The sequence below is a fragment of the Lynx canadensis genome, chromosome F1 (genome assembly GCF_007474595.2).
Source record: "Lynx canadensis isolate LIC74 chromosome F1, mLynCan4.pri.v2, whole genome shotgun sequence".
In the NCBI taxonomy this organism is placed as follows: Eukaryota; Metazoa; Chordata; class Mammalia; order Carnivora; family Felidae; genus Lynx; species Lynx canadensis.
Window position 1 is genome coordinate 10599771 of NC_044319.2, and position 25057 is coordinate 10624827.

Sequence of the window (25057 nt, forward strand, 5' to 3'; positions counted from 1 at the left end):
TGTATTCAAATGAATTAGGAAATTGACAGAGAAAGGGGTATGATGGCTAATGAAAGCTGTTTTTGACTTTATTGGCCTGATTGAAAACATGAGATCTGCTCTGTTATTTTGTTGCTGCTGGGTAATTTTCTCTTGAGATGCGTGTTTTAGTGAATGAAGTTACATTCCAACTTCCTGACTGTTACATAATGAAAGTTGGAATGCAGAAACATTTGAAGTGGGCCAGCCAGCTTTTGTACCATAGAATACTTATGTGTTTACATATGTAAACACAATATGTTTACATAATCGGGGTGAATGAGGCTGAGTCGCGAACAGTGAATGTGGTTTTCTCAGTGTTCTTTGTTGAATTAAGAAAAATAATTCTGAAAATGGATTAAAATTACAAAACTAAATCATGCTTGTATAATAAACCAAATAATTGACAGGTGTACATAGAAGTTGGTAGTCTGTCTCCTTCTTAAGCTCAACATCTGTTCTTCAGTGTTTTATCCTAAATCCTTGACACGTGCCTACTGTGCACTAGGTCCTATACTAAACTTTAGAAAATCTGGGATGACTGTGACAAAGACATAGCCTCTCCCTCAGGAATTTACAGTTTAGTGGGAATAGAGATATAAATAAATGAATATATAAAACTTAATAGAATTCTAAATAAGAGTTATGTTCTGGGGCGCCTGGGTGGCTCAGTCAGTTAAGTGTCCGGCTCTTGATTTTCACTCAGGTCGTGAATCCAGGGTCGTGGGATCGAGCCCCACATCAGCACAGAGCCTGCTTGGGATTCTCTTTCTTCCTCTCTCTCTCTGCCTCTCCCCTGCCCATGTACGCATGTGCGCTTGCTCTCAAAATAAATAAACTTAAAAAAAAAGAAGAAATTATGTTCTATGTGAGTAGACCAAAGGAAGGAATAATGTATTTTGATTGGAAATGTAAGAAATGATTGAGTAGGGTTTTAAAATATGAATAAAAGTTTCACATAATGATTTTTTCTTGTGTTTCAGTGGTATTTTTAAATTTTCTTAATTTGTGGGGGCTTCTTTTTATTTCTTTATATCCTCTAATAATTTCTCTTTTATTTTTTTCATTGTCTAGTTCAATTTTTTTACTTCTCATTTTTCTTATTTTTTGTGTTCCTTTTTTCTTTTTATTGTCTTTTCTGTCTTTTCCTTTTCCTCTAATATCTTTTTGACATTTTCCTATTTGCCCCACCCCATTATTGGACTACTTTGTTGAACCCAGTCTCTAATGTTCTCCTGGTCCCCATGATTTGTCCCTAAAATACATACCCCAGATCTGTAGTACAGCTTCGCATTCTGACTCCCGCTACTGCCCTGATCCAAGGCATCAACCATCTCTCCTAGATTATTATGGTAGCTTTTAACCAGTCCCCCTGCTTTGACTCCTCTGCCCCCATAGTCCTTTAGCTACGTAGCAGCCAAAGTGATCCTTTAAAACCGAGTCAAATTATGCTGCTCTTCGGGTCAGTACTACAGGTGGCTGCCCATATCATTTAAAGCAAAACTAAGGTTTCTACAGTGGCTTCAAGACCTTGTCTCATGTAGTTCTTGTTATTGCTGCTGTTCTCTCAGTACTTCTATTGTACTCTTCTCTGACCACGTCTACTTACTTACTCAGGCAGCCCAGATGTGCTTTACCTTATGGCTTTTGTGTTTTCCAGGCATGAAATGGTCTTCCCAGATAATCACAGCCTTTAACTTTCTGGTACTGCCTATCTCCTTTGTCTACTTAATTTTTTCCCCATAACACTCAGCACTTTCTTTGTATATTTTACTTTTTTTTTTGTAATCATGTATTGTTTTTCTACTCCAGTAGCCTATAAGTTCTGTGACGTTGGGATTTTTGTATAGTTTATCCATTGATCTTTCCCCACTATCTAGAGTAGTGCCTGACACATAAAACATGCTCAGGAAAATCTTCTTTGAATAACCGAATTAATGCTTGTACCATTTTCGGTATTCTTGACGAGATTATTTTGCATATCTCAAAAAGTCAAACTTGGGACTGTTTTTAACTTGAATGTCTTGTTCCAGAAATAGTTGCTGAGGTTATAACAACCAGTTCTTTGCTTGTATAATATAAAGTTTCTTCCCCTAACCATGGAGCAGGGCTCCATTCTATTCTAAATATAGTTCACATAGAGTGAGGCCCTCTGTTTCTGGAAATGATTTTAGTCTAAGATTTTGGACAGCTACCACACTAGGCTTTCTCTAATCTTCTGGTTATTCTGTGTCGTACTTGTGGCTTCCTGTGTAGATTTTCTATCCTCTGTTGCTCTTTGCCATATTTACCTACTTATGGAATTTGTGAGGGTTTTTATTTTTCTGTCTTCTTTGCTGAGGGTGTTGAGATATTTTTTCCCCCAACCTCCTTATTGCTCAGAATGGTTTCCAGGAGAAAACAGAAAATTTACAGCTAAGTTGTCACTATGTTTCTATCCAAATCTGCTTAATTGTCAGGGAAAATATCGGTGAATGTTTTGTTAAAAAAATAAAAATAAAGGGAATGACCCACAAAATGGGAGAAAATGTTTGTATAACATATATTTGATTTATGATTTAGAATCTGTATATATCCTATATTTTACTAATGATTTAGAATCTAGTATCCAAAATATATCAAAACCACAGTGAGGTACCACTTCGTACTCACCAGTTTGGCTAAAATAAAAAAGTCAGTAACGGTGTTGATGAAGACAGGAAGAAATTGGAGCTTTCACACATTGCTGATAGGAATGTAAAATGGTGCAGCTGCTTTGGAAAACAGTTGGGCAGTTCCTCAAAAGTTAAACATAGAATTATCATGTGACTCAGCAATTCCACTCCCAGATATATACTGAAGAGAATTGAAGACATATGTCCCCCCAAAAACTTGCACATATGTTCACAGCAATATTATTCACGGTAGCCAAAAAAGTGGAAACAACTCAATGTGCATCGACTGATGAATGAATAAACAAAACGTGGTATATCCAAATCATGGACTATTACTGATCCGTAAAAAGGAATGAAATACTGATACATGGGGCAACATGGATGAACTTCGAAAATATTATGCTAAGTGAAAGAAGGCAGACAGAAAGGGCCACATCTGCTTCTATTTGTATGAAATGTCCAGAGTGGGCATATCTAGAGAGCCAGAAAGTAGATTGGTGGTCTCCAGGAACTGAGTCGAAGGAGAAATTGGGAGTAGCTGCTCGTAGCTATAGGATTTCTCTTTGAGGTGATGAAAATGTTCTGGAATTAGTGGTGATACAAGCGGTTACACAGCTCTGAGCATATGCACCACTGACTTACATACTTTCAAAGGGTGGGTATTATGGTATATGTGTTATATCTCAATCACAAATGTTAAAAATATAAAAGTTACAGAGAATAATCAAGAGTGTCAAGTGCTATAGACATCAAAATAAGTTGGGCAATGTGCCATTTGAATTGGTAGTTGATTGTTGATCATTTTGTCATTGATCAGTGAACTGAGCAATTAATCACCCGTTGATGACATTGGTGAGAATGAATTCAGTGGAAAGATGGGAGCGTAAGGTAACGGTGAAGTGAAGGAGGAGTGGTACATAAAGGAATAAATATAGACCTTTTTCAAGAAGCTTGACAGTAAAGCTTCAGAAAACATGGGGAAAGAGTATAGCTGACTAAACACATAAAATTGAGGTGTTTTGTGTATTAAAAATGGTAAAAACCTTTAGCATATCGTAAGGAAGAAATGAGGAAATGGATGCAGGTATGGGAAGGAGTAATTATTGAAGCAAGGTGCTTGAGGAGTTTGAAGGAACAAAATGTAAAAGCACAGATGGGAGAGATTAAGCCTTAACAAAATAAATGATACATCTTCGGAGAAAGGTTAGAAGAAATTAGGAAGTTGCAGATTATAGATAAGTTTGTAGAATGCAGCTGAGGAAATTGATGTCACTTCTGCAGGACTGACTGTATTTTCTCTGAAGTTGGAGGAAGAGGTATTAGCCAAGAACGAGGGAAACAAGGTAGAGTAGAGACCCTGAGGTGAGTCATGAAGGGTTGCAGTAGATGCTGGGGGGAATCGGAGACTAAACTGTCAATGATAATCAAATAGTGATCATTCCTCTTGTCAGATATGTAGGTACTTGACCTACACTACATGTATCATCGTAATAGAAAACTCAGGCTCAGTGTGATTAGATAACTTCCCTGTGGTCAGCTGGTAAGTGATACAGGTGGGAGTAGAAGTCACCTACACATGATTTCAAAGTTGTGTTTCAGACTCTTTAGGGTGAAGATGATAAGTGTAAGCTGTACCATCAGTAGATCTCGTCCTTAAGAGCTTTCGTATTTTGACGTAGCATCTCATTTGCATCCTCAGTAAAGAAAGCAAGGACATGGAAAGAATCCGTTAGACTTAAAGCGTGCTTTAAGAGTTGAGCAAATGAGTTTCGTCTTCGTCTTTTAGTTACGACAGCCTCCTGTGAAGCGTTTAAGACTTCGTGGTGATTGGTCAGATACTGGACCCCGAGCAAGGCCTGAGAGTGAACGAGAACGGGATGGTAACTATACTTTGGTTAGGCTTTTCTAATATGGTATTGAAAAAATAATCTTTTAACTTCTTTTTTTTTTTTTTTTTTTTTTTGCTAGTGTAAGTGATGCTGCAATGAATGTCCTTGTACATATATCTTAACGTACTCATGCAAGTGTATCTGAGGATAAATCCCTAAAAGTGGAGTGAGCAACTGGGTCACTGGATAAGTGCATTTGTATTTTGATAGCTATCAAGTTACCCTCCAAAATTAATCCACTATTTTACCTTCCTTCTAGAAGTAGGAGTAGTCATTGCCATATAAAACATTAGGTATTATCAAACTTCTTGATTTTTGCCTTTTTATTAGGTGTAAAGAGAAACAAAAACTCTCAGTTTCCAACCCAAGAGTTTTATAATAGCAGATAAAATCTTTTTTTCCCCTTTTTATCAAATGCCTTTGACAAAGCATAAGAAATTACCTTGGGAGCTTTAAGATGGCACACTTTTAAAATAGAATTAATCTGTGTGTATTTTACTGATTGGTCTGTAGCCAAAATCTTATTCTGATGACTTCTGAATTCTGTTAAGATCAAAAACATGTTTATTCCCCAATATATTTTCATTGGTACCATCTTATAATATATACTTAAATATAAAGCTACATTACATAAAGGCAATAAAGTATCAAGTTTTCACAGAAAATTCAAGAACAAATGATGCGCATTTTAAATTATATGATTGTAGAATAAAATTATCAGTTTTAATTTGATGTCATACTTAATTTGGTAATTTCCTTAAGAGAAAACTCATATATTTGAAGGAGGAAAGAAGGAGAGGGAAGAGACAAATACAGCAGCTTTTGGTTTTTGTTAATTTTGAATATATGGAATATGCTTACAGTATGATGAAAATAAATTCAGTTTAAGGAAATGTAAGTGAGAGGACAAGCCTTTCTTATAATCAGTCAGTTTACAATTCATGAGCACTTCCTGGCTGTGCACTCTTCGAACTAAAGATGTGGGTTGAGGTCAGGATGGGAGATATGACGGTACCTAAGAATAGACAAAGATGTAGGAAATATAAATTCTATTCTTGAGGAACTCAGAATACAGAGAGTGACTTATATAAACATTTACTATGAAATGTAATGATAGCTCTAAGAGATTCATATACATGCATGTAATTTATTTAGGCAGTTTGATTCTTTTTTTTTTAATTGTTTTCATTTTAAAGGCCTTAAAAATCTAGATTTTTGCATTAATGAAAGATCCTGACTTATTACTGAATTCACTGATTAGATCTGTATTGTAATAGGTGAGCAGAGTCCCAATGTGTCATTGATGCAGAGAATGTCTGACATGTTATCAAGGTGGTTTGAAGAAGCAAGTGAAGTTGCACAAAGCAATAGAGGACGAGGAAGATCTCGACCCAGAGGTAATTTTTCTTGTTAATTAAAGTCAGCCAAAAGCTGGCAAAAGCTGTTTTATTGATATTGATATATTTGATATATATATATATATATATATATATATATATATATTTTTTTTTTTTTTTTTTTAATGTTTATTTTTGAGAGAGAGAAAGACAGGGTGTGAGTGGAGGAGGGGCAGAGAGCGAGGGAGACACAGAATCTGAAGCAGGATCCAGGCTCCCAGCTATCAGCACAGAGCCCGATGCGGGGCTCAAACCTACGAACCGTGAGATCATGACCTGAGCTGAAGTCGGACTCTAAACTGACTGAGCCACCCAGGTGTCCCGATATTTGTTTGCTTTTTTTTAAGTTTGTTTATTTTTGAGAGAGGAGGAGGGGCAGAGAGAGAGAATCCCAAGCAGTCTCCACGCTGTCAGTGCAGAAACTGACGCGGGGCTCATGAACCTTAAGATCGTGACCTGAATCAAAATCAAGAGCCAGACGTTAACTGACTTGGTGCCCTTGATGTCTGTATTATTTATATCATCCATTTTATACCATTTTATATATAATATATGTAATAATCTATAATCATCACACATTTCTTAACTGTATTCTGTGAAGCAGTAGAGGACCAAGGGTTCTGAGTATAATTTGTCCCTTCATGTTGTAGGCCTAGCCCTTGTTTTTGCTTTTCTCAAAAAAAAAAGGTAAGGACGTCTGATCGTCCCCTTTGAAGTCCCTTTTGTATGCATTCTGAAAATGGAAATATATAAAACTCTGTAGATAAAGAAGGTTTATATAATGGAATAGTTTCTCCTTTTGGTTACCTAGGCATTGGTTTCTAAGTGCTGTTTCTGGTGCTAGCTGACCCGTTTTCATATCTTGGTTCACTACTTTCTGGCGTTGGGGTCTTTGGCAAGTTACTTCTCTCTGTCAAAAAATGAGGAGTATGAATGTTAACTCCTAAGTTGTTAAAACACCAAAATAAAAAGTTATATTGATTTTTATCCATAAATGATTCATGTTAACTCCTGCATCTCAATTAACTTTTTAAAAAATTCCTTAGGCTGGGGATTTGCTTAAGAGTTATTATATTTGTGCTTAAATTTAAAATAAGAATTATTGGGGCGCCTGGGTGGCGCAGTCGGTTAAGCGTCCGACTTCAGCCAGGTCATCATCTCACGGTCCGTGAGTTCGAGCCCCGCATCAGGCTCTGGGCTGATGGCTGGGAGCCTGGAGCCTGCTTCCGATTCTGTGTCTCCCTCTCTCTCTGCCCCTCCCCCGTTCATGCTCTGTCTCTCTCTGTCCCCAAAATAAATAAAAAACGTTGAAAAAAAAATTTTTTTTTTAATAAAATAAAATAAGAATTATTTAAACCACGGTCATTAAAAGAAAAAGTTTCATATTCTGTGGCAGTTGCATCTTGCAAGATATGAACTTGATTAGTCCTTTCCATCTTTTAATAACATCTAGGCTTGGGGAAAATTGTTAATGTTTATTGATTATTCCTAATTATTCCTTTGCAGATAGCACAAAGCCTAGCATAGCACATAGTAGACACTCAAGTCTTTTTAAATCATGACTGAGTCATGTTAGTTTAATGGTTAACACATTGCTAATGATGTAGGAATCAGAAACTTAACCTTATTTTGACCTATTTGTAACTTTACTCTTCCCAATAATATTTTTCTTAAATATTTCAAATACATTATGTTGTAGAATGGAAAGATATTAATAAAATCCACTCTCCTATTATCCAGTCATTAAGTCAGAATCATCATCTTTAAATTAAAGAGACTAGATGTTATTTATAGGCATTTCACAAGCTATTATTTAGCTTTGTATAAACGAAGGTACCATATTGAGCTTGAAAGGTGGATTATTTTAACAAAAATGTTCTGTAGATAGATGTTCCCCCCTCTTGATCAGCTTATATGGTTAAATGGATCAGACCACCACTGGGTGCATTTGATATCCTGAAAATATACAAATCTGTGTGTATGTACATGCACGTGCAAGTACACATGTATTTCTTGTTTGTTTTTAATTTTTTTTAATGTTTATTTTTGAGAGAGAGAGAGTGAGCGAGTGTGGGGAGAGGGGCAGAGAGAGAGGGAGACAGAATCCGAAGCAGGCTGCAGACTCTGAGCTGTCAGCACAGAGACCGACGTGGGGCTCAAACTCACGAGCTGTGAGATCATGACCTGAGGTGAAGTCAGACGCTCAACCGACCGAACCACCCAGGCGCCCCAGTACACACGTATTTCTTTAACGTATCTCTTTAGAGTAGTTGGTTTTGGAAAGCAGTTAGTATTTGAATTTGCATTAACATGTGTTCTTTGAAGGTGGAACGAGCCAGTCAGATGTTTCTCCTCTTCCTGCGGTCCCATCGAGTTCTGATTTGGAAGTGGGTGAAACTGCAATGGAAGTAGATCCTTCAGCCGAACAGCTTCTTCAGCCTTCGACATCCTCTACAGCGTCAGCTCAGGCTCATTCGACATCATCTTCTACAGAAAGCCCTCATTCTACTTCTTTGCTGTCTTCTCCAGACAACGAACAAAGGCAGGCCGTTGAGGCATCTGGACGCCATACACATCATCAGTCTGGTGAGGATGCTACTCATTAAATAGGCTGCGGTTCATCTGATGATTTCTGATAATGAAAACTTCTTTATGGGCTGATGTGAAAGATACTAAATCACATGAACTCATTCTTGCCAGAATAAATGATCAAAATGACATGTAATACGTGAACATGTAACATAAACACAAGCTTCAAGTGTGCCTAACTTGAATGAATTTAACAATTATCAGGAATCTTCAGTTTACCTAAGACAGTTCTTTAAAAAATATGGGTACCGGCAGATAGTGTTTTGACATAGTTTAATGCAGTTGACTTTAAGATTACTTTTATATACCGTTATAGACCAAAATGTATTTCTAGACTTATTTGGTTATAAGTCTGTTTTAAAGTGATCATGAAAATATAGCCCTAATTATTATTAGTTCCAATGCATTTATATTTCTTATTATTTTTCTTTAAATCTGGAAATACTTTTAATACATTCTGTGTGGTGCATTTGGTAACATCTCTTGTCAACAACATATACAACTTACCAAAAGAATTATTTGTCCTATATTTACATGAAAGAGAATTGTTTTAACAAGTCCTTGTCTTCTTGGTACTTGATGTTAGTGGGAAAATGTCAATTCCTAAATTCTGCTAAAATACTTTTTTCCTCTCAGTATTAAAACACCTCATGTTCAACTTTTTTTTCCCCCCAACTATGGAATGTACTAGTATTTATAACAGTAATTTTTAGCAGATATAATTTACTTGGCATTTTAACTGTGTACATTTAATTATAATGACCACTAAGATTTTATTCGTGTTTTTCTTTGGGTTCTTCTGAAGAAGCATTTTACTTGACACATAATAAAAATTAGCAACTAGTGATACAGCTGGCAGGCCTAAGCTAAAACCTATAAAAATTTTCTAACAGCTTAACTGCCACAAGCTGTCACTTTATTCTTGCCACTCTGAAATCTGATACTAGATCACCAAATATGGGGTGTTTTATAGCAGGCATTTTTTTTTTATCAGTATGTCTTATTTTGGTCATTCATTTCCAGTTTCTGTGGAAATAGAAGCTAGAGTCAGTTATGTAACTATTAACACTTGTGGACAATTTGTAATAATAAGCTAAAGCAGAGCTATAAAATCAGGTTTTCTGCTCTCTAATTGACATAGTTAACATTTCAGCTTATGGGAAAATAAAATATTTTGGAGTGTTTGCGAAGTAGGGACAGAATCAGTCCAAAGTTTGTTTGTCAGAGCAGGTAAAGTTGGTAAAAAAAAAAAAAAAAAAAAAAAAAGTAATAGCATTCTTGGAAATATTCTTAAAGATTCTGATCAGTTATAAGTTATCAGGAAAACTGAGCAAGAACATTCCCCGGCTTATATTCATGTTCCACTGAATTCTAACTCCACTGGTTTTTAAACACACTTCTGAGTAAAGTACTTAGTTTGGAGTTTCATTTTTCTTTTTTTGTTACAGATATTTAACACAGTTAATATTGCATTTCAGATTGCTAAATCCCTTTCAATATTTAATGTAAGTATTAAGTAGCAATTTGAATCATCAAAATAGAAAAAACATTTGTGATGATCATGTGATCATTGTTTTGATCATTAATTGGCACCTTTGCCTGTAGTTTTTTTTAAAGATGTAAGGAAATAGTTTTAACTGGTAGAGTCTCAAAAGAATTTTGGTTGACTGCACTATGGAACATTGGAATATTTCCATGTTGTGAAGATAGTATAGCTGTTGAAGAAAATGATTTGATGTTAGATGTAACATCTAAAGATTATGCCTGGAATTGTTTTGATAGCAAGCTTTGATTATCCCTTACTTTAACAATAGGGCTTAATGAGTTTTTTCTGTTTTGCTTTCATTCCCCCCACCTCGGCCTCTCCCCCCCCCCCCCCCCGGCCCCTTCTGCACTTCTAGGTTCAGATAGGTTTATGGATACTAGGAATAGGGCAGAGTGTCATCTCAGAGCCATGATTTTTATGACAAACATACTTTCTTTTATTGTCCTTTAGTTTGTTGTGCTTTGCGTATATTGTGTTTTTTACACATCGAAGGTTTGTGGCAACCCTGCGTGGAGCTAGTCTGTTGGCACTATTTTCCCAACAGTGTTTGCTCACTTCGTGTCTGTGTCACATTTTGGTAATTCTCACAGTATTTCAGACCTAGTCACTATTATCATATTTGTTATGGTGATCTGTGATTAGCGATCTTTGATGTGACTAGTGTCATTGATTTGGGGCACCACAGACGCCACCCACACACGGCAGGGAGCTTGCTCGGTAAATGTGCGAATGTTCTGACTGCTCTTCCAAACAACTGTTCCGCTCTCTCTTTCTCTCTTCTTGGGCCTCCCTATTTCCTGAGACACAACAGTATTGAGATTAGGCCAGTTAATAACCCTAAAATGGCTTCTAAGTGTTCAAGTGAAAGGAAAAGTCGCATACCTCTCACTTTAAATAAAAAACTAGACATGGTTAAGCTCAGTGAGGAAGGCACGTTAGAAGCCTAGATAGGCAGGCAGAAAGCTAGGCTTCTTGTGCCAAACGGTTAGCCAAGTTGCGAATATACAGAAGTTCTTGAAGGAGGTTAACAGTGCTACTCCAGCGAACACACAAATGATAAAGAAAGCACAACAGGCGTATCGCTGATACGGAGAAAGTTTTAGTGGTCTGCATAGCCACAACATTCCCTTAAGCCAAAGCCTAATCCAGGGCAAGGCCCTCACTCTCTTCAGTTCTGTGAAGGCCCAGAGAGGTGAGGAAGCTGCAGGAGAAAAGTTTTGAAGCTAGCATTTCCTATTCTGAAAATCCGAGGGCCCTTAAGATTTATTCTCAATCTACTCTGCCTGTGCTCTAGAAATGGAACAAGCCTGGATGCATGGTTTGCTGAATATTAAGCCCACCGTTGAGACCTGCTGCTCAGAAAAAAAGATTCTTTTCAAAATATTCCTGTTCATGTACAATGTGTCAGGTTACCCTAGAGCTCTGATGGAGATGTACGACAAGATTTATGTTTTTATGCTGCTAACACAGCGTCCATTCTGCAGCCCTTGGATCAAGGAGTCATTTTGACTTTCAAGTCTTCTTATTTAAGAAACACCTTTTGTAAGGGTAGCTGCCATAGATAGTGATTCCTCCGATGGATCTGGGCAAAGTAAATCGAAAACATTCTGGGAAGGATTCCCCATTCAAGATGCCATTAAGAATATCATGATTCATGGGGCACCTGGGTGGCTCAGTCTGTTAACCACCTGACTTCTTCTCGGGTCATGATCTTGAGGTTCATGAGTTCAAGCCCCATATCGGGCTCACCGCTGTCGGTGCAGAGCCTGCTTCAGATCCTCTGTCCCCCTCTCTCTCCACCCCTCCCCCACTTGCACTCTCTCAAAAATAAGTAAACATTTAAAAAAATTAAAAAATAAATAAAAAGAATATCATGATTCATGGGAAGAGGTCAAAATATCAACATGAATAGGAATTTGGCAGAAGTTGATTCCAGCCCTCATGGGTGACTTGGAGGGGTTGCAGATTTCAGTGGAGGAAGTGACTGCAGGTGTGGTGGAAACAGTACGAGAACTGGAATGAGAAGCGAAGCCCGAAGATGGGACTGAATTGCTGCAATCTCAGCATCAAACCTGAGGGGATGAGGAGTTGCTTCTCATGGATGAACAAAGAAAGTGGTTTCCAGAGATGGAATGTACTCCTGGTGAAGATGCTGTGAAGATTGTGGAAATGACAGCAAAGTACTTAGACTATTACATAAACTTAGTTGATAAAGCAGTGGCAGGGTTTGAGGGATAGACTTGAAGTTTCAAAGTTCAACTGTGGGTAAAATGCTGTAAAATAGCTGCTACGAAGAAACCATTAGTGAAAGAAGAGAGCCGACGCCACAGCTATCCCGCCCTTCAACAGCCTGGTCAGTCGGCAGCCGTCAGCATCCAGGCAAGACTCTCCACCGGCGAAAAGATTGTGACTCGCTGCAAGTTCAGATGATGGCTACTTTTTTATTTTTATTTTTGAGCAATAAAGTGATTTTTAGTTAAGGTATGTATATTGTTTTTTAGACATCATGCAGTTGCGCACTTAATGGACTACAGAATAGCGTGAAGGTAACTTTTATATGCACTAGCAAACCAAACAATTCAGTTGACTTGCCTTATTGGATATTTGCTTTATTGCGGTGCCTTGGAACCAAACCCGCAGTATCTTCAAGGCGTGCCTCTACGGCCTTGCCTAGACATGGAATGGAAAGTGTGCTTCCTCCTTTGCTGTGGATCCACTTTGTGTGAATGTTTGCTTTATGCCCCTTGTATTTCCTCTGTCACGTTTGCTGGGGGGAAGGAAAGGAACGATGGGAACATGAAAACTTGCCTGGCAAAATGCCATCTGTGAACCTAATTATTTGCCTTCTCTTAGTCCGCAATTGAGTCACTGCGTCGTAGTGAAGAAGGTCACAACCACACATTTCACTGGGTGCTCCGTGCCGTGTCAGAACAGTCTTTCAACACTGCTGCTCAACAACTAGCCAGAGTGTTTATTTTACACCTTCTTGTCTCCCAGAATTTTAGCACTCCCCTTTTACCCTCATCCTATCCCCAAGCTGATAACCTTCTCATTCACAGTGGGGCGGTATGGGGGGCACTTTTTCCTACTTTCGAATCTCCTGACATTCTAGCATCTGTGATAGAAGCAGACACATTTTGAGAAGAAGTGTGTCTGTCCCTGTCAAAGGCTAGACAGTGCAATTCCCATCCCTTTCCAAATTCTCAGGGACTTTGCTTCTTCTCCAGCGTCATTATTATTGCCTTTTCTGTTGCATTGGTCCTTTTCCACCTCAGACGTGAGCTGTTATTATCTCCTGTCTTAAAAAAATCTTCCCTTAATTATCCCACGTTCTCCTCCAGACTTGTGTCTTTGCTTCTTGTATAATTAGAGTCTTCAAAAGAGTTGCTCGCATATACCGTCTCCATTTTCTTACATCTTCCATGTGTTTATCAACCAACTCCTGTCTGCCTTCAACTCCGTTTCCACTGAAAACTTTTTGTCAGTCACCAGTGACTTATGTTTCGCCAAATTTGCCAAATTTTATCCCTCTCTGTGGTATCTTACAGGTTTTTAAGTCCATTTGCATTTAACATAGTCTGTCACTCCTTTCTGAAAACACTTTCTTTTCTTGGCATCTGATACCACTTTGCTTATTTATTCTTATTATCAACTGTAGCTGGTTTTCAGTAATCATTGTTGATATTTCTTGTTCTATTACACTTCTGATATTTTAGTAGAAATCCTAGTCCGTGCTCTTTGCTCTATCCTGTATCCGTGGGGGGTTGTTGCATCATATTCACATAGCTTCTAAAAAATTATTTTTAATTTTTTAACTTGAGAGAGAATCTTGCAGAGGGGCCGAGGGTGGAGGGAGGGAGGGAGGGAGGGAGAGAGAGAGATTGAAAGAGAGAATCTTAAGCAGGCTCCATGCCCAGCATGGAGCCCAACACGAGGCTCGATCCCATACCTTGGGATTGTGACCTGAGCCAAAATCAAGAGTTGGTCGCTTAACTGACCGAGCCACCCAGGTGCCCCTCACGTGACTTTTAATAGCTTCTCTGAGTTGAAGATTTCTAAATGTATGCCGACAATCTGATCTCTGCTTTGAGTTACAAAGTCCTATGTCCAAATGCTTATTTGCCCTTCTTTTAGTTGTCTTGGATATCTTAAGCGTAAACACGTCCAAACTAAAACTTAATTAACCTCCTGTCCTTCCTGTCTGCCAATCTCTTCCATATTAGCCATTTTATATTTTAGTAAATTTAAAACCACCTGCCCCCGTTTGCTTATTTTAACAGCGTCTGTGTTATTCTTGATTCCTTGCTTTCCTACATGTCCCACGCTCAGTCCCCGTCAGGCAAGTCCTGTTGGTTTGTGTCTAAAATAACTTCTACTTCTTACATCTCACCATCATTTCTTGTCTGCTATTGATCTCCTGTATCTGCCCTCACTCCCCTTATCATTTATTCTCCATGCAGCAGCCAGGATGAGTATTTTATAGTATTAAATCAGATTATGTAACTTGCTGTTTAAACCCCTCAAAGACCTTCTAATTGCACTTAGAAGTCTAACTTTAAGAAAACTGAAACTTTCTTATACCGTGGGTCTGTAAGAACCGACATGGTCTGGGTTTTGCCCCCCTCTTCAACCTCATTTCATATCACTTTCTTAATTCCCAGGGATCATTATGCTCTAACCTGCATTGGTTTCCTTTATTTCCTTGAATGTGCCAGGCAGGTTCTCTTCTGCCTCTTTGTTTCTGATTCTGAGCCTTTGTACTATTGTTCTCTTACCGAGAAGCTTCCCCCCTCCATCCCTGCTTATTGTAGCCAACTTCTTTTTGCTTGTGTCTTAGTTCAAGTGTCACTTAAAGGAGGTCTTTCATTCTTACCGTAGCTAGATTCATCTTTCTTTACTAAAATGTTTTTTATATAGCCCTGTTTACTTTATAAGCACTTATTAAAATTAAAAAAAAAATTTTTTTTAACATTTACTTATTTTTGAGAGACAGAGTGTGAACGGGGAAGGGGCAGAGAGAGAGAAAGGGCGATAAAGATCTGAAGCAGGCTCCAGGCTCTGAGCTGTCAGCACAGAGCCCAGCGCGGGGTTTGAACTCACGGACTGCGAGATCATGACCTGAGCCGAAGTCGGATGCTTAACCAGGCCACCCAGGCACTCCATCACTTATTAAAATTTGTATTATTTTGGGGCACCTAGCTGGCTCAGTCAGTGGAGCATGCAAACTCTGGATCCTTGGGTTGTGAGTTCCAAGCCCCAGTTGGGCCATAGAGATTACTTTAAAAAAAGAAGAAAATTTGTAATTTTTGTTCATTTTGGATTGATTTATGACTTGTTTCTTTTCTGAGAATGGTTTTATTTTTCATTTTCGTTTTTGAGAGAGAAAGAGAGAGAGTGTACGTGAGCAGGGGAGAGGCAAAGAGAGAGGAAGAGACAGAATCCCAAGCAGGCTCCACACTGTCAGCGCAGAGCGTGACATGAGGCTCAAGCTCACAAACTGCGAGCCGAAACCAAGAGTCAGACACTTAGCAGACTGAGCCACCCACGTGCCCCCAAATGTTTTTATTTAATTTAGATAAAAGAATATGTATAGAGAAGGCCGTTTCTTTGATTGAATGGGTTGTCAGTACATAGAGGGTCTCACCTTGAGAAGTGAGTCACCAAAGGGATCCGTGTGCTTCTAATTAAATGGACCACTCGGACAATGAGATTAGTTTACTTAATATTGATATGCCTTATGTGTGAATTCCTGCTTATTTTACAATAACTGTCCAGATTTACACATTTATTTGGGTCTGTTCAAATCTTTACAGTTAAATTGAGCTCTGTAGAAAAATTACCGGGAACAGCAGTTGCTCTGTTGTACAGCATAGCAAAGCAAATCTTTCAAAGCCCAAATATCCAGATTACAGCTTCCTTAAAGGAGACCAGAGTCTACTCAGTCGAGGTAGAGACAGTATATAGATTAGAAGCAAGTGGAAATATTAGGTTAATGGTCACTTTGGGGAGACCAAAGAAGAGACCAAAGGAACTTGGAAGTCAGTAAAGGAGTGACAGTTCTAGGGAAAAAATGCACAAGGATCACCTGGCCAAGAAGCAAGGTGGGGTGGAGGACAGAGCCACGGCAGGCAGATTAGGTTCCACCGAATTAGATGGAGAAGTAATGCAGTGTCCAGGACAAAAGAACCTACGTACTGGAGGCAGGACATGAGGTTAGAGCTGAGGGGACCTTTGTCGGGTCAGCTGTAGTTTACTGTTCTTCCATTTCAGTGGGAACTACGTCACTGGGGAGATTAGCCCAGAGTCCTTCAGCGGAAAACAGGCAGTGGGCAGGTCGTTTCAGGAGATGGAGGTACGGATTTCCCATAAGCAATTCCTGACACATTGTTGAGGGTTTTTTTGTTGCTTTTAAAATTCAACCCCAAAGTATTCATTATATTCACTTTCCATTTTGGTTCATGTCAACAAAAACTAATTCTCAGTGCATTTATTCGCATTATAAATTATATGTTTATGTGTTTTTTAAAGGACATAATGTGTATGTATCTTACCTGCTAGCAAGACTGTTGTTTAGTCTGGTTGTTTAGTCTGCTTAGTCTGTTTGGAATTTTTAATTTAATATTTGCCATTCCTAGTTAGCTGTGGCAACTTCTGTACCTAGCTTCATTTTTTTGTCTTAAGCCGGGGGCTTGGGGGAAGCCACAATACCAGCCTTAAAAGTAAAGAAGCAAATTCTTCTTTAAAAAGCACCGGAAGCATTGAATAAATAGTTCGGGACGTTATCCTAACTAAATGTTGATTTTCCGAGTTATAGAGCATCAGGGCTTGCACTTAGAGCCCGCTGTTTATATGTTACATCGCATAGTGGATCTAGATGGAGACTCTCCTATCCCCATGAAACACTTGGCAGCTCCAGAGAGAGGGTTTGAAATGATGATGAAGTCAGGTGAATTTTTTTGTGGTTTTTGTTTTCTTAGCAAAGCTTGACGTATACGTAGTCTCTTCATGGTAAATTGTTTCGAATTGTAAAATAACAAACGTTATGGGTGCACAGTAGTTCTTTATATTGCTTAAAGCATTGCTGTTATGCCATCAATAAATACGGTATATGCTGTACCTAAAAAGAAGGCACTGTGCCACTGAGCATCCCAATTTATTCGTCAGTGAATACCGTCCTGCTCAGTGCTAGAAAATTTCCTAGGAAGAACCTAGCATTGGGAGACTGTGATGATACTTGAATTGTTTGCTAAATCTTAACTGCCAGTCGGCTGACTGAATAAAATTCTTTATAAGTAGAGAACTTGGTAACAAGATGTTAATATCTCTGGCACGATTGATTCAGGAAACAACCAAATTTGCACCTTTATACTCCAGGTAAACGAGGCTAGAAGTCGTCGGGTGGTTTGTGTAATTTGCTGCCAGCGTCAACAAGAGACACAGAATTCTTTGTGCTGCCACCATCAAGTCAGCAGCCCTTGCGTCTCTGCCTTGCCTTCGGTTGTGGTGAAGTCGTTCTGGACCTACTTAGAGCCGCTTCCTCTGCTTACCACTGCAGCTCGTCTCTTGGGGCTGCTCGGGGACAGCATTCTTGCATTTGCCCCCTTCTCTTCATGCGTCCTCTTTCTTCCTTCCCTCAGTTAAACATTGCTCATCAGCACACAGACATATGTGTTATTTCCCAAACTAAACAAACTTCCCTGGGCTCTTTATTCCCCCCCCCCCCACCCCCCCAGCCATCGTCCAATCTCTCTGTTCCCTGTTAGCAGCAAATCATCTGGAAAGAGTATATGTGTGCCTTGTGTCTCTACTCCGTTACCTCCTCTTTCTCTGGAACCTGTTCCAGTCGCGTTTTGGCCCCTGTGATTTCTGCTGAAATAGCTTGTCAAGATCATGAATGACTTCCAAGGTGCAAAAGCCAGTGGTTAATTCTAGGTGTCTTTTCTGTCATATTAGCAGCATTTGACACAGCTGCTCCCTCCAACCTCCTCACTGGCTTCTCCTTCCTACTCACGGCTTCTCCTTTCTATTAAACGCTGCAGTGTCCCAGAGTTCAGTTCTTAGACTTCTTTTATTCTCGCTTGCACTTGCAGTAGCTTCAAGTCACATCACCAGCGACATCCAATTTATTAGTGAATTCTAGAGTGTTACAGTCAGTCCCTACTCAAGTTCTCCACTGAGCTATCTGTTAGTTCTCCTCTTCCCTCTGCTACTACCTGCTGCTCCATTTTTCCCCGTCACACTAAATGACAAACTCTTCTTTTTCTTGTTACGTAGGCCCAGAATCTGGGGATCATTCTGCATCTAAACTATCAGTAAATTCTTCTGCCATTGCCTGTGATATGTCCCCCATCCAGACACACCTCCTCCTCTGAGCATTTGCACTTGCTCTTCCCTCCACCTGGAACGTTTCCTCCAGGCACCCATGTGGTTTCCTGCCTCAGTCCTTGAGGTCTCTGTTCAAAAATCATCTTATGAGAGAAGCCTCCCTCGGTGATCATACGGAAAACAACCCCTCCTCCGCTATCTCTGTTCCCCTCATCTTCCCTGTCCAGTTTACTTCACAGCAATTGTCCCTGCTTTACACGAGCACCTGTGTATATTACATATATGTGTGTGATGTGAGTTCACTGATGTCTCTCTTCCTTTCGGAACATACACTCCACATGAGTAGGGACTATTTTGTTCAGTGTTTTATTTCTCTCCCGAGCCTAAAACGATGCCTCATACATAGTAGGCACTCAAATGTATCTGCACAATTCTATGTTATATTTCTACTTTTATCTATGACCCCTGCTTTAAGAAAATATTGAAGATTATATAAATATTTTTTAGGTAAAAAAAAGTAAATGACAATTCTATTCAGCTGAAAACTATGTAACTTCGACTTTTTAAAGAGCCCTCCATTAATAAATTCCAAGAACTGTTTACAAATACATAACTTTTTCATAATTTTAATTGAATTTTCCTTATTATCTGATCGAAGTTAGCAATTTTGTATATAGATTAGATAACTGATAGTTACTAATTTTTCGTAGTATCATTTTGTTATAGAAAGATGAAATTAGTGACGAAAGGAATATTTTAAAATGTTTTGCTTACGGAAGACTTTATTTTCATTCTATTTAGTTACTTAAATATCCTTCGAGACTGTATGTGTGTAATTCATTTCATTGTGGTTAAATAGACGCATTTGAATACGTAAGTGTGTATAGTGTATCTCCTAATGTGATGATCAGTAATTTCTTTCTCGTGAGTAATTTGTTTTTAATATTCCTCCATGAGACGTGTTTTCTTTATACCCTTCTCTCTTTAATATGTAACCGATTCTTACTTACCATTTCCTCTCTTATTACTATCTTTTCACCTTGTTTTTTTTTTTTTTTTTTTTCCTATTTGTGTCAGAATTTTTAAGGGGGCCTGAGATAGCTTTGCTCCGTAAGCGCCTGCAACAACTGAGGCTTAAGAGGGCCGAACAGCAGAGGCAGCAAGAGCTGGCTGCGCGCGCCCAGCAGCCTCCTCCCGGTCAGTCTTCTCACGAGGGCTCTTCCCAGGACCCTCGTGCCTCAGGTTATTAACGTCAAGTGTCCTCGAGCGGCTGGTAGAGTCGGTGTCTTAACACTGCTGCTGTGTAACAAGACGCTGCCCTGCCCTTCAGAAAGAGCTGATGGCGCTTACGGCTTCTCCCCGCCTTTGTCGCATCCGGCGCTCCCCGTCGCGGCTAGAGGAACACGGGCGGCAGCGGTGTTGGCCGGAGAGCTGAATGTAGAATAATCCGTTATTTGGTTTGTGACATTTCTGCAAAGGGATAGATGTATATTACTTGTACGCTAATGAGCTACTTTCTAATAACCTAGTGAATTCAGCGCCTGCTTTGACATTTCTATTGAAATTTCATACATGCTGAAATGATACCTGTGTTTATTGGCCCCTAGCCCTTCCTCTTCTTCTTCTGTTGTTTCTCCTTTGAACATTAGCCAGTATTCCTGGGAAAGTAGTAGTGCTAGATTTTAGAATTACGGTGTCGTTTGGCCAGCTAGCCTGCTGACTCCGTCATCCTCTTCTGTGATTATTTGCAAGTTTTCAGTATCTGCCTACTTATTCCTTGTGTACATAATCAACTCTCTGATATATAGGACAACAAAAATACTCTACAGTCTCCTGCCAGAAGGGTCTTATGCTATAAAACTCATGGGAGTTTTATGACCGTGATAATCCGTGCCACTCTCTCTTTCTTTGAGCATTTTAATGGCCCAGTTCTTTCATGGCCAGGAAGCTCACGATAGTCCACAAATGTTTGTGGGAAGAATTATATAGCATAAAACAGTTTGCCAGTTTAATTCTTTCAAGATGGATGATAGGTATTATATATCCTGTCCTAGAGTGCTACGTAGTAGGTGCTGTGCAAATCTTTGTTTAGGAACTAGAGTGTGTCCAGGGTCTCCCACAAATGAGATTATGATACTTTGATGTACTACTTTGTTTTGCCACCCTGCAGAGGTGGGGTATTCGTTACTTTGAGAACTCTGATTTAATTACTTGGAATTCATTTATATATTGGTAGAACTTAGCAACCTCCACTTTATAAATAGCTGTTCTACCGTGTGCTGATAACAGAAGCACATTATATAATACCATGGTGAAATAAAATAGGTTTAAATAACTGTAATACAGGTGTGATGTTTGGAACAGATTCCGAGCCTCATTTTTAATTGAGTGTTATCAGCCAAGGAAAGACGTCTCTGACCATTTTTTTTTTCCTGTACTTAAAACTGACTGGAAAACTTGATTAAATGACAGTCATGACATTTAATAATGAGACATTTTGCTATGATTTTGTGCTGTGCATAAAACTCTAGCTGAAGTGTTTCAAAAGTAAAAATTTTGCAACATAAAAACCAATAAGGAAGTTAAAGTGTTCCTACACATATTTAAATATTTTTAAAATACTGAAATTTAGCAGGTGACAAACCAAATATTAAAGTGAGTTTGAGTATAAAATAAAACTGTCTACATTAGCAGGAAAGAAATGTACATTGTAGACATTAGAACAATATTTTTTAGATTCATCCTTTCATTTATAGCTTACCAGTTTGAATTGAAACAGATTTTTTTTAAAAACAATAAGCTTTAGAGTGATTATGTAGTCTCTGAAATAAGATGCTGTTTACCAACTCTGAGATTTCTTATTAAATAGTATCTAGTTTGGTAATCCGTCTATTTGTGGTAATCTTTAAAAAGTAGACATCTTGCCCATTTTGAGGTTGAGAAATGTGTTATCTTTACTTTGTTGTGTTTTGTTGAGTTTTTTTTTTTATGTTTATTTTTGGGAGACAGAGAGAGAGAGAGAGTGCATGCACGAGTGGAAGGGCGGGCAGAGAGAGAGGGAGACAGAATCTGAAGTAGGCTCCATGCTGCCAGCGCAAAGCCCGATGTGGGGCTTGAACCCACCAACCGTGAGATCATGACCTGCGCTGAAGTTGGATGCTCAATCAACCTAGCCACCCAGGCCCCTCTACTTTGTTTTTTAACAGCCTATTGGGCCCTGAGGCTGTCTTACATGGTCAATATTAGAGACCCTTAGGGCTAACAGTCAGTGTGTGTTGCTCCCTTCACCATAAGGTAAAATACTTCCTCTGTATCACATGCTTTTTCTTTAAGTTTATTTATTTTAAGAGAGACAGACAGCATGAGTGGGGGAGGGTTAGAAAGAGAGAGGGAGAGAGCATCCCAAGTAGGCTCCGTGCTGTCAGCGCAGAGTCCGATGTGGGGCTCGAACTCATGAAACTGCAAGATCATGACCTGAGCCGAAACCAAGACTTGGACGCTTAACCAACTAAGCCACCCAGGCGTCCCTCATCTGCTTTTATCATAGCATTCATACGAGACATCTGAGACCCTAATAAGTCTAATCTTGACATGCCCTGTGTTCATTTGATAATGCTACTTTTACTCTGTCCTCACATGTCATAAGAACACTATTTGGTAATTAAATAAGGAAAAGTTAAATAATGCATAGTTTGTTTTTACAGAGGATGACTAATAAAAATCTGTATGTTCTGTCCATGTAGTAAATTTTTGATATGAGGAAAAATGAATAAACTTAATACAGAATTCATCTTTTTAGAACACACAAATTATAAAAATACAGAATAGGAATTCAATTTATGAAATTCAACAAGGAGATAGATTTTATTTGAATGACAGTTATTTTATTTTATTTTAAATAATTTTATTCATTTTTGAGACACACACACACACACACACACACACACACACACACACACACACACACAAAACGTGAGCAGGGGTGGAGCAGAGAGAGAGGGAAGCACAGAATCCGAAGCAGGCTCCAGGCTCCAGGCTCCGAGCTGTCAGCACAGAGCCCGAATTCATGGGGCTCCAATTCACGAACTGTGAGATCATGACCTGAGCCTAAGTCAGACGCTTAACCGACTGAGCTACCCAGGCGCCCCTTGAATAACAATTATTAAAACATGTTCTTAAACTTAATGATTAGGTACAATATTGTCTGTGTATTGTGGACATTAATTGATCCATCATAGCTAATTTCTAAAAATTTCATTTTTCAAAGTCAGAATATATTACTTTAAAATATTTGATTTTTCTAAACTAAAAAGTGCCTTTTATTTCCTAGGCTTTTAAAAAATACATCATAACTTATTTCTAGGCTTTCAGTGATTTTTTTTTTTTTTCAATCATAAAGAGGTGAATTTGCCTTCATCAGATTACTGGTTGGATTCTTGTCCTGGCCTTATGACTAGATGAGCTCGGACTGGATCATTTGGCTGCTTGTGTCTCAGTTTCCCAATTACTGATTTATTTAGATAGTGTGCTCTGCCGTAATTTACAGAGATGACATAAGTATGGGGTAGACATATGGTATAACATTTTTGTATTCCTAAGTAGAGCAGTACACATAAGAATGGGCTGTCTTAATTATAATATCTTCCACTTACCACCTCACAATTACCTCCTATCCAGCCATACACAGTGAACGGCATTCAGGGTTTTGAATGAGCTCTAAAGACGAATGCCCTAAACAGCTATGGCAGAGACAGTCAGCATATTGCTGATTTTAAAACCCGACTCTTTTTTCCATTCAGGTCCTTTGAAGTCATGGGTTGCTGGCTCCTGCTCAGAGTGACAACACCCTGTGGAGTCCTGCTGTACTGGCTCGACCACCACAGAGCCCCACTGGAGCATGGAGCCAGCCTAGAGGGGGTCGGGTAGGAACTGTTTTTTCACTTTATGGCACGGTTTTGCTGATTGGAAAAGAAAAAAGTATTTTTATACCCCGAGAGGGTATACAATATTGGTGATTATTTTTGAAAAAAAGGGGCTTTTCAAACTGAGCCATATTGGAAAAAATCAGCACTTACCCGATCCTGTGCAAGCAGGGCTCTACACAACATCTAGTCCCCAGTGGCCGTGACACAGTCCACGTGTAGCACTTCTCAGATGGATCCATTTGATCCTTGTTTTACTGTTTATAGCATAGCGTAGTTAGTAACTCAGATATGATGTCAGTCTCGTTCTATAAGCATCCGTGCTACATTGAATGACAGAATCTGGCAGCCAGTGATGAATGTCTTAGAACTTCAGTCAGGGAACACGTTCCATATTTTCAGGACAGCTTCCTATATTATTTTTCATTCATATCATGTTTCTGAACAAGAGGCAAGTAATAGTAACATTAATGGACCCTTTCCTATGGGCTATCTAAGTAGTTTACATGGATCATCTCATTAAGTCTCATAAGAATTAGATGTGGTAGATACTGTGATATTCCCATTTTACAGATGGAGAAACTGAGACAATAGAGACGTTAAATGACTTGTCCAGGGTTACGGTATTACTGAGTGGAAAAGCCAAAATTGAACCCAGAAGTCTGGCTGACTCAGAGGGTAGAGCATGCGACTCTTGATCTTGGGAGTCTTGAGTTCGAGCCCCTGTTGGGTTTTGGAGCTACTTAAAAATAAAATAAAATAAAAATCTTATTAAAAGACTATAATTCCTTATTTTTGTCTACACTGGAGAAAATTCTGATGTCAAGGGGCTAAAGAGTTTTTTCGAGACCAAAACACAAATTTTTTGGAAATACACAGAAATTAGCCATGAGACACCTTGAGCTTAGCACTGAATGAGTTTAGCCTAAAGCTTATCTCTACTTAAAGCTTATCTCTACCTAAGCTTATTATTAAACTATAATTCTAAACACTTGCAATAAGCGAACCAACCATATTGCATTTTGTAATAAATTATTATGAGACCATATGATCTGATTTTTTTTTTTAAAGTTATCTTAGAGAGAGCAAGCACACAATGGGAGGGTCAGAAGGAGAGACGGGAGGGGCGGGGGGGGGGAGAGAGAGAGAATCCTAGGCAGGTTCCACACCATCAGCGCAGAGCCCCATGTGGGGCTCGAACTCACAAATTGTGAGATCATAACCTGAGCCAAAACCAAGAGTCAATGCTAACCGACTGAGCCACCCAGGCGCCCTAGTCTGATTTGTATTATGTAATGGGTGCTTTCTGGAAGATATTTATTTCACAGCCAAATGGGGTAGAACATGCAAACATACTGACACAATCAGCATTGAACTAAGTTTATTGTGTTAATATTTGGAAGCACTTCTGTAAGTTAGAAGTTATGGGTACTGTATTTATGAATATCTAGTGGTATGAAAACATGTCACTTCACATGTTTATGTGCCAGGAAAATAATCCTTCCAAAAAACAGCTGCCTTGTGCCCAAGATTGAAATAGAACAAACAATGATCAAGAAGGATTTCTTCTTAAAGATTGGGTTTTTCAAGATGGAAGGAACAACAAATAATTCCCCAGCTACGTACAGTATTGTGACAGATATAAAAACCAGTGAGGAAACCCTTTTCATTTAATACTATTTAATGTAAACTTTTTAAATACCTTAAATCATTAAAG

General features: G+C 38.8%; 1 protein-coding gene across 1 annotated transcript in view; it reads left to right on the forward strand.

Moving 5' to 3' along the window:
• The window catches only part of DCAF6 (DDB1 and CUL4 associated factor 6), a 134045-nt gene that overhangs the window by 50462 nt on the left and 58526 nt on the right, over nucleotides 1–25057 (forward strand). The window contains 4 exon segments of the mRNA XM_030303239.2: nucleotides 4459–4552; nucleotides 5839–5958; nucleotides 8284–8544; nucleotides 19496–19660. Coding sequence (XP_030159099.1) covers nucleotides 4459–4552; nucleotides 5839–5958; nucleotides 8284–8544; nucleotides 19496–19660 — 640 coding nt within the window.